At 33.4% G+C, this 16397-nt stretch overlaps 1 protein-coding gene across 2 annotated transcripts in view; it reads left to right on the forward strand.

The window, feature by feature from the left end:
- The window catches only part of TNFSF13B (TNF superfamily member 13b), a 91845-nt gene that overhangs the window by 64070 nt on the left and 11378 nt on the right, over positions 1-16397 (forward strand). The window contains exon 5 of one of the 2 annotated variants that reach the window (XM_005586224.5): positions 6336-6392. The exons of the other annotated variant lie outside the window; for it this stretch is intronic. Within the exon in view, the coding sequence (XP_005586281.2) occupies positions 6336-6392 (57 nt within the window). The remainder of the gene's footprint in view (positions 1-6335; positions 6393-16397) is intronic. 2 annotated transcript variants of the gene reach the window in all.

Genomic DNA, 16397 nt, shown 5'->3' on the forward strand with positions numbered 1-16397 from the left:
ATGAGAGGGTCCACAATTCATGGAAATTGTTTTGTTTTATGGAACCCCTTTTCCCTCAAGCATTGACTTAATTTGATTTAACATGTTTTATAAAGCTGGATTTAGTGACTGGTTTTTAAGAATTGTTTGGAAAAATTGAGTACTATTTTTCATGTAAATATTGTTTCGTATATTATTCCACGGATTTTTTTTTAAAGTCTGCTGTAAATCAGACACTGAAAATTTGTGAATGATTGTCCTTAATATCAAGTGATTCACAGTCTAGGGAGAGAAACAGTTACAGAAACGATCGTGTGTATAGTAACATGTATTTCAATAGATGATATGTAAAGTATAGTGGGATCAAATATGTAGCTTAAAGGATTGTAGAAAAAGTTTGTATTTGATTTGAGTACTGAAGGATGAATGGAGTTCCACTGGATAGAAGGTAAAGTATATTTAGTAGGAGGGAACAGCAGACATACAGTCGTGGAAGCACGGAAGATGACCTGTCATTCTGAGGTGTGTTTAAGTACAACTGGGTGTGGGTGGGTGACATGCATGAGACTGAATGTTGACTGGGCCAGGGCATGGAGGAACTGATTTGTATTCCAGGGAGATGCAGTGAGTGAATTGTAAGCATTCGAATGAGAAGAACAAATTTGCACTTAGAAAGATAATTCAGGAGGAAATGCAAATGATGGACTAGGAATTGTGGAAAAGAGAGCCACAACTTGGTAGGCTAATGGAGTTGTCAGGAATGGTGAGGTAGGGATCCGAATTTGGGCTGCTATGCTCCTCATCTTCCTCCTTCTCTCTCTGTGTCCCTCCTAACATCACCCTCTGCATAGATTTATGAACTGTTAATTTTGTCCGTGATGCTCCTATTGCTCCTCTTTTTTTCTGGTTTTAGTTGAAGTGTCACCTCCCAGAGAAGCCTTCCTGATTGGATCAAATGCCCGGCCCGGGCACCAGGAATTAAAGTTGAAACTTTAATTCTGTCCGTGTGATGATGAGTAATACCCATTTCTTCCACTGGATTGTAAACTCCCTGGGGGCAGGGATGGCATCCGCTTTTTTTTTTTTCTATTCTCAGCACAACACCTGATGTAGATTAAGTCCTCAGTAAATTTGTTAAAATGAAGTGGATAAGAGATGGAATCTAAATTGAACAAAAGTTAAAAATTTAAACCATTCAAACTTCATTATTAGTTGAACTCCAAGACTGAGAAGGGAGAAATCAGGCATGTTTATAAAGTTGGTAACTTGGACAACTCAGAGTATAGTTATATATCCACTCAGAGAGAAAATAAGTATGCATGAGAAAGGTAAAGCATTATATTTGAGACGTTGAATTTGAAGCATCACTAAGGCATCCAAATGGAAATGTCCAAGGGGAAGGTGAAGACTTAATTGCTGATTGTGCAATTCATTAGTAACTTTATACAGGTGTTCATCTGTGTTTATATTTTTGGCTTTATCTTACTTGACATCAGGTTGTTTACATGTGATATCATGAAGCTACTGTTCTTCACTGGCAAGATCCTGATATTCAGTGCATTCTGAGAATATATTATTAATAAATTGAAATATTCTAACATAATTCAGTGAAGTCGTGGAGAAACACAGATGATGATATAACATTATCAATTTAAAATTAAAATATTAGATAAATAGTAAACTGAAGCAACATTAAGTGATGATAATGCTTTTTTTTTTTTTTACTCTTAGTGCCTATGAGGCAATGCAAAAGGCCTGCAATTTTACATCTCCTTTATTGCTTTAAGCATAAAACATAGTTAAAATATGAGTGGATACATGACAATGATCAATTAGTGCTTAAGATTCTGTCTATACAAACACACACACACACACACACACACACACGTTATAGAAAATTATCATTTGAAGCCGGGTGTGGTAGCTCACACCTGTAACCCCAGCACTTCAGGAGGCTGAGGCGGGTGGATCACCTGAGGTCAGGAGTTCAAGACCAGCCCGACCAACACAGAGAAACTCTGTCTCCACCAAAAATACAAAATTATCCAGGTGTGGTGGCGCAAGCCTGTAATCCCAGCTACTCAGAAGACTGAGACGGGAGAATCATGTCAACCTGGGAGGCGGAGTTTGCAGTGAGCCAAGATTGTGCCATTGCACTCCAGCCTGGGCAACAAGGGCAGAACCCTGTCTCAAAAAAAAAAAAAAAGAAAAAGGAAAAGAAAAAAAGAAAAGAAAGTTATCATTTGAAATATCTATCATTACTCCATCAGCTGTGGTTATTTCTATTCTATCAACTCCTTTCCCACACCCCCTTCCAAAAAATACCCAGCACCCCTTTCTTACTTTCTCTGGAGCACTATAGTGCTATTATCTTTCTGAATTCTCCAAAATTAAAAACTTATTTTTATTATAAATGTTTAATTCTCCTTCAAACACACATGACTATTGGTCATGACTTCAATTTTTCTTCACAATGTATCTTAGATGCTGCATTTGCATAACTGCATTTGAGGGCAAACCATCCTCACCCTATGTCTTTTCCCTGTCAATCACTGAGACCTTTGCTGTCACCCTCCCTTCACAGGAGCTCACTTCACACACACACGAACATGATTTTCCTCAAGCACAAGGTCTGTCAGGCAGACCCCTCCCAAGACTGAGAATTCTTACAAGGATTTCTAGTAGGCCAATATATACTTCTCAATCTAGTTCTCTCAAAATTCAAAGTTCTCAAATTTTATTACTTTTTAAAGTAAGCAACCAAAGCACACTGCTTATCGATGGTCAAATAACACCTTATAAACTAATTCATGTATTTTCATTTCATCCTCTAAATTCATGTATTTTCATTTCAGTGAAAGTGTTACTTTAATATCATGCTTTCCCCATTTTCTTCATAAGTCTACGTCAAATATTAGATCAATATTGAGATCTTTAGTGGTTTTCTCTAGTTAACATTTTTCTGCCACTGATTATTCGAAGCTAGTTCAAGAAAAATTAAACTGCTACATTCATCATAACTTATATCTACCAAATGATAAGTTATGCAGAAATGAAAGTGAGGCATTGCCATCCAAGATCCTCCTTCTTTAATGATGTATGGTGTAATAAATAAGATGACAGGAAAAAAAAAACCACAAAGAGGTAAAGGAAGACACAGGACGCACATCTCATCCAGACTGAAAGCTGGAGGAGGCTTCTTGAATGAGATGAATGAGAAGCACTATGAAGAATCCGTGGGTGCAGGTGGTACGGATGGGATAAACGTAATGGGAATGCTGTGTGTGTAATGTTTTTCTGTTTTTCATGGGAGCCACACACAATCTGCAATAATTGCATTATTTATGGTAGTTCATATTAGATTTAGCTCTGTTGAAATAATGTATAATAAACCAGTTTCAAGTTTTAATGGATTCATTCCAGTACAGAAAATAGTATAACAGATAGTAACAATTATCTAAACTTTCAAATCACTTTTTCTGATTAAATGGTATTTAGACATTATGCTTCAAAAGGTGGCCTTTCAAACTGTAAAAATGTTTCCCATATGGATAATATTTAAATTACACTCTAATTGTGAAGTATTGAATTTTATTGTGTCAAATATTGATCAATAGCAAATTATTTTTGTCCTTAAAGTTCTTATTTTCGCAATTTTATTTTGTAAACATTTTTGTCATTACAATATTTTGTTTTTAGAAATATTTTATGTGAAGTTTATTATGATGAGTAAATTTTCTTATGCTGTAAAATGGTATTTTATAAGATTACGTATTTTATACATTATTACATCATAATCCCCAGAAACGTATATTCAGAAATGTATCTCCATAGGCTCAGAAAGGTTTTAATGTATATTATTGCCTTGCTTAGTTCAAAGAAAAAAAAAAATAACAAACATAAAAAATCTATTCTTAACCTCTTGTGTAATTCCTTTCAATTGCAGTAGAGGGAGAGATGTGTAAAAGGCATTTGAGAACCAAACAATAATCAATTAATATGACAATTGTTATCAAATTGTGTTTCTTATGTTAGACTATGCGTTTTCAAAACTCTTGTGGTTAGATATCTATGCTACTGGAAGACATTAAAAATAATATCGCCTTTTTTGCTCCTTTCTTTGTGAGACAAATCTTTAGCTGAGTGCTAATTTCCAGCCTAAGACCAGATCTATGTTGAATGAGAAAGAAAGTCTTAAAAGACTGAATAGGAGATAAGTTGATAATAGCTGAAACAGTTGAAATTTGATAATAGCTATCAAATTTCCTAAAGCGAGTTGTCTTGGAAAAAAAGCCAAGTAACTTTCTCTGGAACAAGGACAATTGTTCATTCTGTATACATTCTGCAACCCTAGGCAAGTTTATCATTGTGCAAACATCAGAGCATACTTACACAACTTCAGTGGCTGTAATTTACACCTCATTATTGAAACGTCAATTTTATATCTTATTTTCTCTTCTGAAGAACAGTTCTTGAAATAAACTTTTCTCTTTAAAGCACATTTTCTGCTAAATGTTAGATTTCTGCTACTACATGAGAGAATAGAACACTGTTTTTCAACGTGTAGGTTGTGGCCAAGTTTTAACTGGGCTGTGGAGACTAAAATGGAGACATTTTCATAGTGTCAAGGCATTACTTATTAGGTAAACTTCTCTCTGGCTACACAGAGTATCTAAATCTGCTTTAGTTCATTCAAGGCTGTTGTAACAAACTACCATAGACTGGGTGGCTTATAAACAGTAGAGATTTATTTCTTCTAGTTCAGGGGGCCGGAAGTCCAAGACCAAGATGGCTGAAGATTTTGGTATCTGATGAGGACTTGCTTCCTGGGCTTGTAGATGATGCCTCCTCACTGGGTTCTCATGTGGGAAAAAAGGGCAAGCTGGCTCTCTGGGATCTCTTTTATAAGGATACTAATTCCATTCATGAGTGCTCTGCCCTCAAGGCATAATCACCTACCCAAAGCTTTACTTCCTAATACCATCACCTCAGCAGTTAGGTTTAAACATAGGAATCTGGGGGCAACACAGACATTCAGACCATAGCCATCTCCTACTGAAGCTTTTGGGAAACAGGGAAAGGATGACTTGACATAGGAAGTCATGGCTGGGCGCGGTGGCTCACGCCTGTAATCCCAGCACTTTGGGAGGCCGAGGCGGGCGAATCACCAAGTCAGGAGATGGAGACCATCCTGGCTAACATGGTGAAACCCCGTCTCCACTAAAAATACAAAAAACTAGCCGGGTGTGGTGGCGGGCGCCTGTAGTCCCAGCTACTCCGGAGGCTGTATGCATTGAGAATCATCTTCATAAAGTATTATTTTAACTCTGAGTAAAATATTTGCTAGATAAAAAACTAAACTAATATTTTCTTAATCTAAAACATGCAAGCTTAGATTTATGTTTCATATTTTTCACAGATGTTTACTACTTTATTGTATCTTCCCTACACCTTCCAGCAGGTGTCCTTAATTTGCTTTTGCCTAAAGGCATTTCTCCTTATTTAACGCAATGTTAGTTTCTTAAATATTGACTGAAATACTCAATATGTAATATATGATGTTAATTGATGTTTTCAGGAAGCTTTACTGATTATATGCAGTCTCATGGAAGTCTTGCATTTTATTTGTAAAAGATGTTCTATCTCTCTTTTTCTCTTTGGTCCAGTATATTTTACCAAAAGCTTGACTTTGGATCCAGAGTGAAACAGGTGGGGTTTAAATTCTGGTCCCATCACTTTCTGTCTCTGAGTTCCTGAACAAGCTGTTTACACTTTCCAAGCCTTAGTTTCCAATCTCTAATTTTTAGGATTCCTGTGAGGATAAATGGAAGTGATATATACTAAGTCTTGGTACACTGTCTGCACTTAAATCTGTTCAATAAATATTAGCATTTTTTAACTTTCAGAAGTGTCAGAAATAGTATTTTCTGTGGTAATAAGTCACGATTTCATGTTAGATTTTTTAAAGCAAAAGACTAGAATGATCTTATAAGGTTAACTGTTTCATGTATTTGGTAGATGTGCTAAACAAATGATTAAACTTGCTTTCTCTTCAGCCACTTTTCAAAGCAAATTAGGTTAAACTGTACAGGTGATATACCTATTATATTTTAACAGCACATAGAGCTTTTCTGAAATGTCATGAATTTCATAGATATATGATATATATAAATATATATATATAAATCAATGGGCAAATATCATAAAGTAACTTTAAGAATAATATTATGCAATCAATGTAAAAAGTGTAATTGATTTAGTGTTTCTGGAAGAATGGGTTTGTAGCTTTGTGTTCTCAGTTCATTTCTTTATTATTTCTACTCAAGTAACTAAAATGATAAATTTTTGCTTTTTAGTCATTCAAGACTGCTTGCAACTGATTGCAGACAGTGAAACACCAACTATACAAAAAGGTAATAAAATATCCCCAGTACTTTTTCTACTTAGAATTCAGTCCACTCCAAATATTTGTAAGTTTCAAGTCTAAAGACTATATTTGAATTGCATCTAAAGTCAATCATCCCTCTCAAAACTTCTTATAACCAAATAAAAAATAATAAACTTACATTTATTCAAAATGACTTGGGAATAAATAATAATTAAGGCTTAAGTAATGATCTAATAAGGAGAATGACCTTAGAGGCACTAATACTTAGAAATGTTAAATAATTAACATTACAATAAAATAAAAATCAATACTAAATCAAATTTAATTTTTATTAGACAGCATTTTGTCTTTTAGAATGAGTCAAGAACATCTTCACAAACACAAATTCTCCTGTTATATTCAGTTGTAAAAATCATAGAAAGAGGAAAATAAAACTGAACAGATTATTAAAAAACTGTATTTTTAAAATAAATTTCCAGTGTCAAATTATTGCTTGATAATTTACCATTTTCTCACAGAGATAGAATGTTTTACATTTTTCAGTTATTTGAAGCTTTTTTTAGTTTTAATTTTAGACAAGTGTTTTCTGTAATAGTGGCCTGAATCCAGGTTCACAAAGAAACAACTTTTAATGTCATTTCCCAATATGTATCACCCAGAATATTAATGCAGAGAAATGGTCCTTGAAATAAGAGTTTCAGTGTCAAATAAATTTGGAAACATAGCATCTTATATATTTTTCTTTGGGTCACAAGGCACATTAGCAAGTTATTGAATCTAAGTAGTCCTACTTTAATAAAAAAATGTTTGTTTAACTTTGTTTCATCCAGTTTTCACAAATTTTTGTGACTATGCCACTTTATGATGTATCGACCTCTCTCCGAAAAGAAATGGAAATTGCTGCTCTATAGTAACGTTTGTTTATGTAAGATAACTAAAGAACAAAAATGTTCTAAAAAAGAACCATTTGTTCACTCACACATTCGTTGATTCATTTATTTTACATTTATTGATTAAGAACATACAATTTCTAATTACTTTATGTTCACTGGGGGTATCAGTGATTAAAATATGTACAAATGCTCCTCGGCTTACGATGGAGTTATGTCCTGATAAACCCACCCTAAGCTGAAAATAACGTACATTGAAAAAAGCAGTTAGGACATCTAACTTACCAAATATCATAGCTTAGTCTCGCCTATCATAAACATGCTCAGAACACTTACATTTGCCTGCAATTGGACAAAATCGTCTCACACGAAGCCCATTTTATAGGAAAGTATTGAGTAACTCATATTATGTTTTGAATACCGGACTGAAGTATGATTTCTCCTGAATGTATGTGGCTTTCATACCTTTGTAAAGTTGAAAAGTCTAAGCCAAACCATCGCAAGTCCATATATGTGGTTTTCTACTTTGAAAGAGCTTACCTCTTGATGAGGAGAAAACAAACAAAAGACCCAACAGCCCTCAAATGAACAAGTAAAATATAGATGAGATGAAATGCTGTGGAGGGCAGCAAAGCAGGCAGGGGCAGGAGGAAGTTTTGTGTTGTGAACCAACTACAAGTTCAGGAGTATCTGGAGGTTAAGCTAGGCAATGAGGAATGGGCAAAACAAAACAAGCACAGATAATGAATGTGAGTTGGCCCTGGTAATGATTCCCAGGCATGCTCTTTTCATCTGTGTTTTTTTCTGTGTGACTTTAATTGTCCTAGATACAACACAAGTACTAAACTACTTGTAAATCTATTATTTATTGCTCAACATTTTCCCAAATCATGTTTGCAACTTTTAATAAGCAGCACACTGTTTCCTAAGAAGGAAAAGAAAGCCAGGAGATCTTAAGGGCCAAAGTTACAGTTTTAAAAAGTTCCTTGGAAAAGGTTTACTTTACACATTTTCCCCTACCCCCCAAAATGCTATAAATTGCACCAAATGATGCAGCTGCTATACTCCAATGTGCTTGTGAATTGGACAGTATGCTGTGGTCTTCCTGGAGTGGTGACCTCTTCCCACAGATCCAGGGGTGCTGAACTGGGATGCTTACCTGGGATGCTTGCTTGCAGTGCTCCAACCTTTAGGATGAAGAGGTTGCCCTTCTGATGTCAGCAAACCCTTGACCAGTATATAAATGTTAGTGTGCATGGACATTTAGCAGGGAGATAGAGGCAGGTTGCATTTTGTTAAAAAAGGTTGTACTCAATGAAGCATTTTACTTGCACAGTAAAATAAGAAGTCTTCTGGGAATAGATAATAATATATTATTAGTATTATTAGCATATAATATATAATTATACATTATATAATATATAATGTATTATAATAATTATGTATCATAAAATTAATATATTATTATCTTCTGGGGAAACAATGTATTATTATTAGCATATTATATATTATAATATTATTAGCATATTCTATATATTATCCTATTGTATTATACATAACATCAGGTCGTGAGATGAAATCATGTTATGTATTCCGGGGATATGGAAGTTCAAAGGAGCAGGGCTACGTCCATCTGTTATTTTGAGTTCCTATGCTTGCTCTCCCCCATACTTTTGTCCAGACAGTGAGGGCAGAGGTAAACTTCACAAAACAGAAGAAGACAAGAGGGGTTTATCAGAATGTAGTCTCATGTCTTTTCTGTTCATTTGTTTTTTTGAATTTTAATCTAAATTTTGAATAGGTAATGCATTCACATGTTGCAAAAAATAAAAAAGCACAAAGAGTGTGGATTGCTCTTTTTCCCATCTGTTCCTGCCCACACTCACCTCACTTTTAGTTTCCTATGTAGACTTCAGACTCTCTCTATGTTAACACAAACAAATGCAAATGTAGTTCTGCTTTCCTCCTTTCCTATAGTAAACACTTAAAAACCATATTTGCAATACGTATGATTTGAAAATGAGATTATAACCTGCATTCTTTACTTAACAATGTATATTGCAGATATTTTGTTGCCTGTGTACAGAGTTGCTCATATTAAAAAAAATGCATAGTATTCCATTGTATGAATTTAATGTATTTAATCATTCTCCTACCAATAGACTTCTTGGTGTCCATCTTTTGCAATGCAGGTGCTGCAAAAAATAATTGTGTGCATCCGTAACTTCTCATATGTCAGCCTATGTGTGGGACAGACTTTGAATTTTGACAGTTATTGCTAAGTGGTCCTATAGGGATTATAAAATGTGATTGTATCGCTGGCAGCAAAAGAACATCAGGTGAAAAATAGCATCTCTTAGCTTTCTTTAAGCCATTATTTTATATGTTTTAAGAACCATTTGTATTTCTGTCTTTACATTCTTCCAATTTTTCATTTCTATTTTTATTTTTTGTGAGCCATCTGTTCATTTTTTTTTCCATTTTTTTCATTGGACTTTGGTCATTTTTAATTTGATTTCTGTGAGCTCCTTATATCTCAAGCAGATTAATTCTTTATATTACAAATTGCAAGCATTTCCTCCCATGCTGTCATTTGTCTTAATTCTGCATAAAGATTTTTTCTGTCAAATTTATCCGTTCTTTTAAATGATTCTGGATTTGGGGTTGTGATTAGAAAGGCCTTTTACATTTAAACGTGTTAAGGAAAGATCTCACGTTCCTTCTGAAACCTTTATAGTTATTTTCTACCTTTAAATAATGTATCTATTTGCAATTTATCCTAGTATAAGATGTGAGGTATGCAACCAACTTAATTTTCCCCCGTGAGGGCATCACAAGATTTTTTAATCGTCCATCTTTTCCATACTGCTTGAAGATATTAACTTTAACTTTTATTAAATTCCCGTGTTTAGTCTATGTTTTTTTCACTTTTAAAATACTTTTCTGTTATATCATGTTGACTGAATGTCTGTTTATGCACCCCAATAAAATGGCATTTTGGTTCCTAAGGCTTTGTTTTATTTTCTGGTAAATTTAATTCGCTCATTTTTTTCTTTTCACTTCTAGAATTTTTCCGTTTTTTAAATTAAATATAGGAACTATAAAATCAGCTAGGTAATTTACCTAGTTAAAAGGAAAAAGAAAAATGCCTGCTGGTTTTTTTTTTTTCTTTTTTTGGATTTCATATTTATAAATTAAGAAAAATACTCTCATGATGTACAAATCAAATCCAATCCAAGAACATGATATATATTTATATTTGTTTAGTCTCCTTTTGTTTCTTTTAATATGTTTTGAAATTTTCTTCAAGAAGTTCTTGTGTATTTCTTATTAATATCATTACAAGGTATTCTACCTTTTCAAATGCTATGATAAATAGAAACATTTTCTTTCTTTATATTTTCCAGCTGGTTCTTTTTGTGTATAAAAACCTTGAATTCCATGATATGTCTTTTCAATATTAAGGTTAAAATGTTTTCTTTTTATTTTTGGATTGCATTTCCCTAGCATGACTTTGCCCAAAATTTTACTTTTAACTTCTCTGAAATAATTTTTCTGTGTTTCCCATGTATGCAAAACAGAGTTGCTCTTTGTTTTCTTATCTCATCTTAAAATAATTTTCATTTATTGGGTGATATAAATCAATTTAGGTTTACTTATTTCAGAAATGTATTTGGCTTTCGTTCATGATATTGTGCTATACCGTGTATTGTTTTTCACGTTAACAAAAGAGTTTCTATTTTATAGTTTTGAAGAGGTTGCTTACTACGTAGGCTATTTGCTTTGCTTTTTCTGTTAGTGTAGACTTCTAAATGCTAAATGATCGGGGTATCTACCTTTTCAGTTATATCTTTTTTATTGAAATTAAATTCATATACCATAAAATTAAATGCACAATTCATTCTTATGTAGTATTCACAATATTTTACAACCATCAACTCTCTCTGGTTCCAAAATATTTTCTTCAGCCCCAGAGAAAATCATGTATCCATTAAGCAGTCAATCACCATTTCGCTGTCTCCCCACGCCCCTGTAACCAGCAATCTGCTTTCCGTCTCTGTGGATTCACCTATTTCAGATGGTTTATATAAATGCAATCATACAACACGTGACTTTTAATTCCTGACTTCTTTCACTTAGCATAATGTTTTGAGGTTCACCCACATTCTAACATGTATTCATACTTCATTCCTCTGTATGAATGTATATTTTTCTATTACATGTAAGGCATAATTTTATGAATGGGCATTTGGTTTGTTACCCCCTTTTGGCTATTGTGAGTAGTGATCCTGTGAACATTTGCATAAAGTACTTCCTGAGTGCCTCTTTTCAATTATTTGGAGTATACATCGATGAGTAGAATTGCTGAGAAAATGTCAGCCTGTTCTCTACAGTGCTGCACAATTTTGCATTCCCCCCAGCAATGTACAAGTGTTCTAATTTTTCCACATCCTCACCAACACATCTTATTTTCAATGTTTTTATTATTATTGCCTTCCTAGTGGGTGTGAAGCCATATCTCATTTTGGTATTTATTTGCATTTTCCTTATGACCGATGATGTTGAGCATCTTTTCATGTACTTTTCGGTTTTTGTATATCTTCTTTGGAAAAATATCTATCCAAGTACATTGTTCATTTTTTAATTGAGTTGTTTGTCTTTTTGTTGTTGAGTTGTAAAACTTCCTTATATATTATGGATACAAGACCCTTATCAAGTATCTGATTTGCAAGTATTGTCTCCTATTTTGTGGATTGTCTTTTACTTTCTCAAGAATGTCATTTGAGGCACAAGAGTATTGTGCATTAGATAAATGAAGTAAAACTTATCTTTTTTTTGTTTCTTGTGATTTTAGTGTCATCATTGAAGAACTCATGCCAAATTCAACATCATGATTCACCCATATGTTTTCTTCTAAGAGTCTTGTAGCTTTATGTCTTATCTTTAGGCAATTGATCTGTTTTAATTCATTTTTGTATATGGTGTGAAGCAGAGGTCCAAAATCATCTTTTAGCATGAGGATATCTAGTTGTCCCAACATCATTTGTTGAAGAAGATGATTTCTTCCACATTGAATGGTCTTGGCACACTTGTTAAAAATCAGTTGGACATAGATGCATGGGTTTATTTCTGTACTCTCAATTTTATTTTGTTTGTTTATATGCTTTGCCTTATGCTGGACCACCATATTATTTGGATTACTGTTAAAGTTATAGTAAACTTTGAAATTTAGAATAGTGAATCTTTCAATTTTGTTATTTATTTTTAAGATTGTTTTGGCTATTTGATACTCTTTTGCAATAACAAATGAATTGTAAGGCTGGCTTTTTCATTTTGGAAAATAAAAGGTCACTGAAATTTGTATATGGATTAGACTGAATCTGTACATAATATTGGGTATTACTGCCATCTTAACAAAACTAAATCTATCAATCCATGAACACAAGATATCTTCTCTTTTATTTATATGTCCTATCATTTCTTATAGCAATCTTTTGTAGTGTTTAGTGTTAAAGTGTTTTATGTCCTTGGGTAAATTTACTCTTAGGTGTTACGTTCTTTTGAATGCTGTTTAGTCAGTTCAGTTTGCTATAACAAATTCCAGTAGACTGAGTGGCTTAAACAATAGTAATGTATTTCTCACACTTCTGGAGGCTGGAGAATTCAAGATTAAGGTGCCAACAGATTTGGTTTGTGAATGGTGGTCTTTTCATTGTGTTTTCACATGGCTGAGAACAGAGACAAAAGCAAGTTCTTATGTCTTTTCGTGTAAGTACACTAACCCATCATAAAGACTGTGCCACCATGACCTGATTATTTCCCAAAGGCACCATCCCCTAATACCATCACATTGGAAGTTAAAATTTCAACATATCAATTTTGGGTGACAGAAATATTCAGTCCATAACAGATGCTACTCTAAATAGGATTCTTTTTTAAAATTTCATTTTTAGATTATTCATTCCTGGTTATTGAAACACAACAGATTTTTGAGTGTTGATCTTGTACCCTGCAACTTAACTGAAATCATTGATTAGTTTTAGTAGATTTTTTTGTAAATTCATGGATTTTTTTTTTTTTTTTTTAACATGGAGTTTCGCTCCATTGCTTAGGCTGGAGTGCAATGGCATGATCTGGGCTCACAGCAACCTCTGCCTCCAGGGTTCAAGTGATTCTTGTACCTCAGCCTCCCAAGTAGCTGGGATTACAGGGGCGCGCCACCACACCTGGCTAATTTTTGTATTTTCAGTAGAAACAGGGTTTCACCATGTTGGCTAGGCAGATCTCAAACTTCTGACCTCAAGAGATCTGCCTGCCTCAGCCTCCCAATAAGTGTTACCAATAAGTAATACCAGTAAGTGTTGATATTACAGGCGTGAGCCACCACACCTGGCTGAAAATTTTCTACATATAGGATTATGATATTTGCAAATAGAGATCGTTTTACTACTCTCCTTGCATTTGGATTTTTTTTAAATTTCCGGTATATGTTGAATAGCAGTGGTAAATGCAGGCATAGTCTTGTTTCTGATGTTAGGGTAGTCTTGAGGATTATTACATTTATATTCATGATTGATTGTGGCCTGTAGTTTTTTGTGGTGTCTTTGTCTGGCATTGGTATCAGTGTAATTCTAGATGTACAGAACAAGTTAGGAATTGTTCCCTTCTCTTTTATTGTTTTGTGGAAGAGTTTGAGAAGATTGATGTTAATTTTTCTTTAAATGTCTAGTAAAATTCACCAATAAAGTCATCTAGTTATGAATTTTGAGGGAAGACTTGGATTAATTTAAACTCTATACTGGTTATAGGTCTGTTTAGATTTTTAAATTTATTTTTTGAGTCAATTTTGGTAGTTTGTGTGTTTCCAGGAATTTGTCCCTTTCATCTACATTATCTAATTTGTTGGAGTACAATTATTATAAATAATAAAAAGGTATAAACATTTTATTTCTAATAGGCCATTAACAATGCCTCCGTTTCTTTAGTGATTTTATTAATTGGAGTCTTTTTTATTGGTCAATGTAGCTATATGATTGTCATCTTTGTTCATATTTTTCAAAAAACCAATGTTCAGTGTTACTGTTTCCAGTCTTTTCCTGTTCTTTTTTTTTTTTTTTTTTTTTGAGATGGAGTATCTATCACCCAGGTTGGAGTGCAATGGTGCGATCTCGGCTCACTGCAACTTTCGCCTCCCAGGTTCAAGTGATTCTCCTGCCTCAGACTCCCAAGTAGCTGGGACTACAGGCATGTGCCACCACACCTAGCTAATTTTTTTTTTTTTGTATTTATAGTAGAGACAGGGTTTCACCATGTTGGTCAGGCTAGTCTCCAACTCCTTACCTCAAATAATTCACCCGCCTTGGCCTCTCAAAGTGCTGGGATTACAGGTGTGAGCCACCGCACCCAACCCTTTTTCCATTGTTTATTCCATCTACTTTCTTTATTATTACCTTCTTTATTATATTATCTGATCTTTATTATTTTCTTCATTCTGTCAATTTTGGGTTTAGTTTCCTCTTCTATTTCTGTTTCCTTAAGCTGAACTTAGAATATTGAGTTGAGATATTTTTTGACATAGGCATTTACAGTTGTACGTTTCTTTCTGAGTGCTACTTTCACTGCTTCCTATGAATATTGCTATGTTGTGTTTTTATTTTCAATCATCTCAAAGTATTTTCTATTTTCTTCTAGGATTTATTCATAGATCAATTTGTTGTTTAAGAATTTGTTCAATTTTCACTTATTTGTGAGTTTTCCAATTTTCCTTATGTTATTGAAGGTAGCTAGAATGAATGCTTACCAGAGATTCATTTCAGACGGAAAAACATAAACAGGTTTCAAGGTCAAAGGATGAAAAGCATATCTTTTTAAAATAAAAGATATGCTTTTGTAGAATTTAAATATTTTAAAATTTAAATTTGTAGAATTTAAATATTTTAAAATCTAATGAGAATTATTCTGTTGCACAACATGGTCTATCTTGGTGAATGTTCATGTGCACTTGAGAATATGTATTCTGCTGATTTTGGGTGGAGTGTTTTCTATATGTCTGTTAGGTTCAGTTAGTTTACAATGTTGTTGAAGTTCACTGTTGCCTTATTGATCTCTTCCCTAGATGGTCTAGCTATTACTTCAGGTGAGACACTGAAATCTTCAGCTGTTACTGTAGAAATGTCTATTTCTCCTTTCAGTTCAGCCAATATCTGCTTATATCTTGAGGTTCTGTTGAGTGATGTTTATAATTATTAGGTATTCTTGATAAATTAACTCTATTATCAATATTTAATACTCTCTTTGTCTCATAAAAATTTTTGACTTAACATGTATTTATTCTGATATCAGTATTAGCCATCCTGTTCCCTTTGGCTGCTATTGGCAAGGAGGCATATTTGTCATCCTTTGATCTTGAAACCTTGAAACACAAAAACCTGTTGGTGTTTTTGAATCTGAAGTGAGTCTCTAGTAGGCAGAATATAATTAGATCATGAGTTTGGGCTTTTAAAATTTTTTTTTGCCAATCTCTGTATTTTAATTGCCAAATTTAAATTCAGTTCATTTATATTTAAAGTGATTACTGATAAGGAAAGAACTACTATGTTGCTGTTTGTTTTTTTGTAAGTTTTGTTCCTCAATTCCTTTATTTCTTCTTTATTTTGTTTTTAATATACCTTTATAAGTACACCATTTTGTTTTTCTCTTAATTTCTTTTTGTGCATCTTAAGAAGTTATTATCATGGTTGTTATTCTGGTGATTACAATAAACATCCTAAATTTATAACACTGTGGTTTGAATTGATAACAACTTAGCTTCTCTCTTATGTTGTTATTGTCACAAAATATACCCTTAAACACTGTAAGCCCTTAACATAAATTAATAATTATTATTTTATGTATTTGTCTTTTAAATAGTATAGGAAACAAAAGAGAAGTTAAAAACTAAAAATACACTTACAATGGCTTTTATATTTACCTACGTATGTACCTTTACTTCTATTCTTTATTTCTTCATATATCTTTCAGTTCTCACTTAGTGTTTTGTTTTGGTTTTTTTGTTTGTTTGTTTTTTTTAAATTTCTATCTACTTTAGCGTTTCTCACAGGGTAAGTCTGCTACCAATGAACTCCCTCAGTTTTTCTTTA

Source organism: Macaca fascicularis, chromosome 17 (assembly GCF_037993035.2).
Source record: "Macaca fascicularis isolate 582-1 chromosome 17, T2T-MFA8v1.1".
Lineage (NCBI taxonomy): Eukaryota > Metazoa > Chordata > Mammalia > Primates > Cercopithecidae > Macaca > Macaca fascicularis.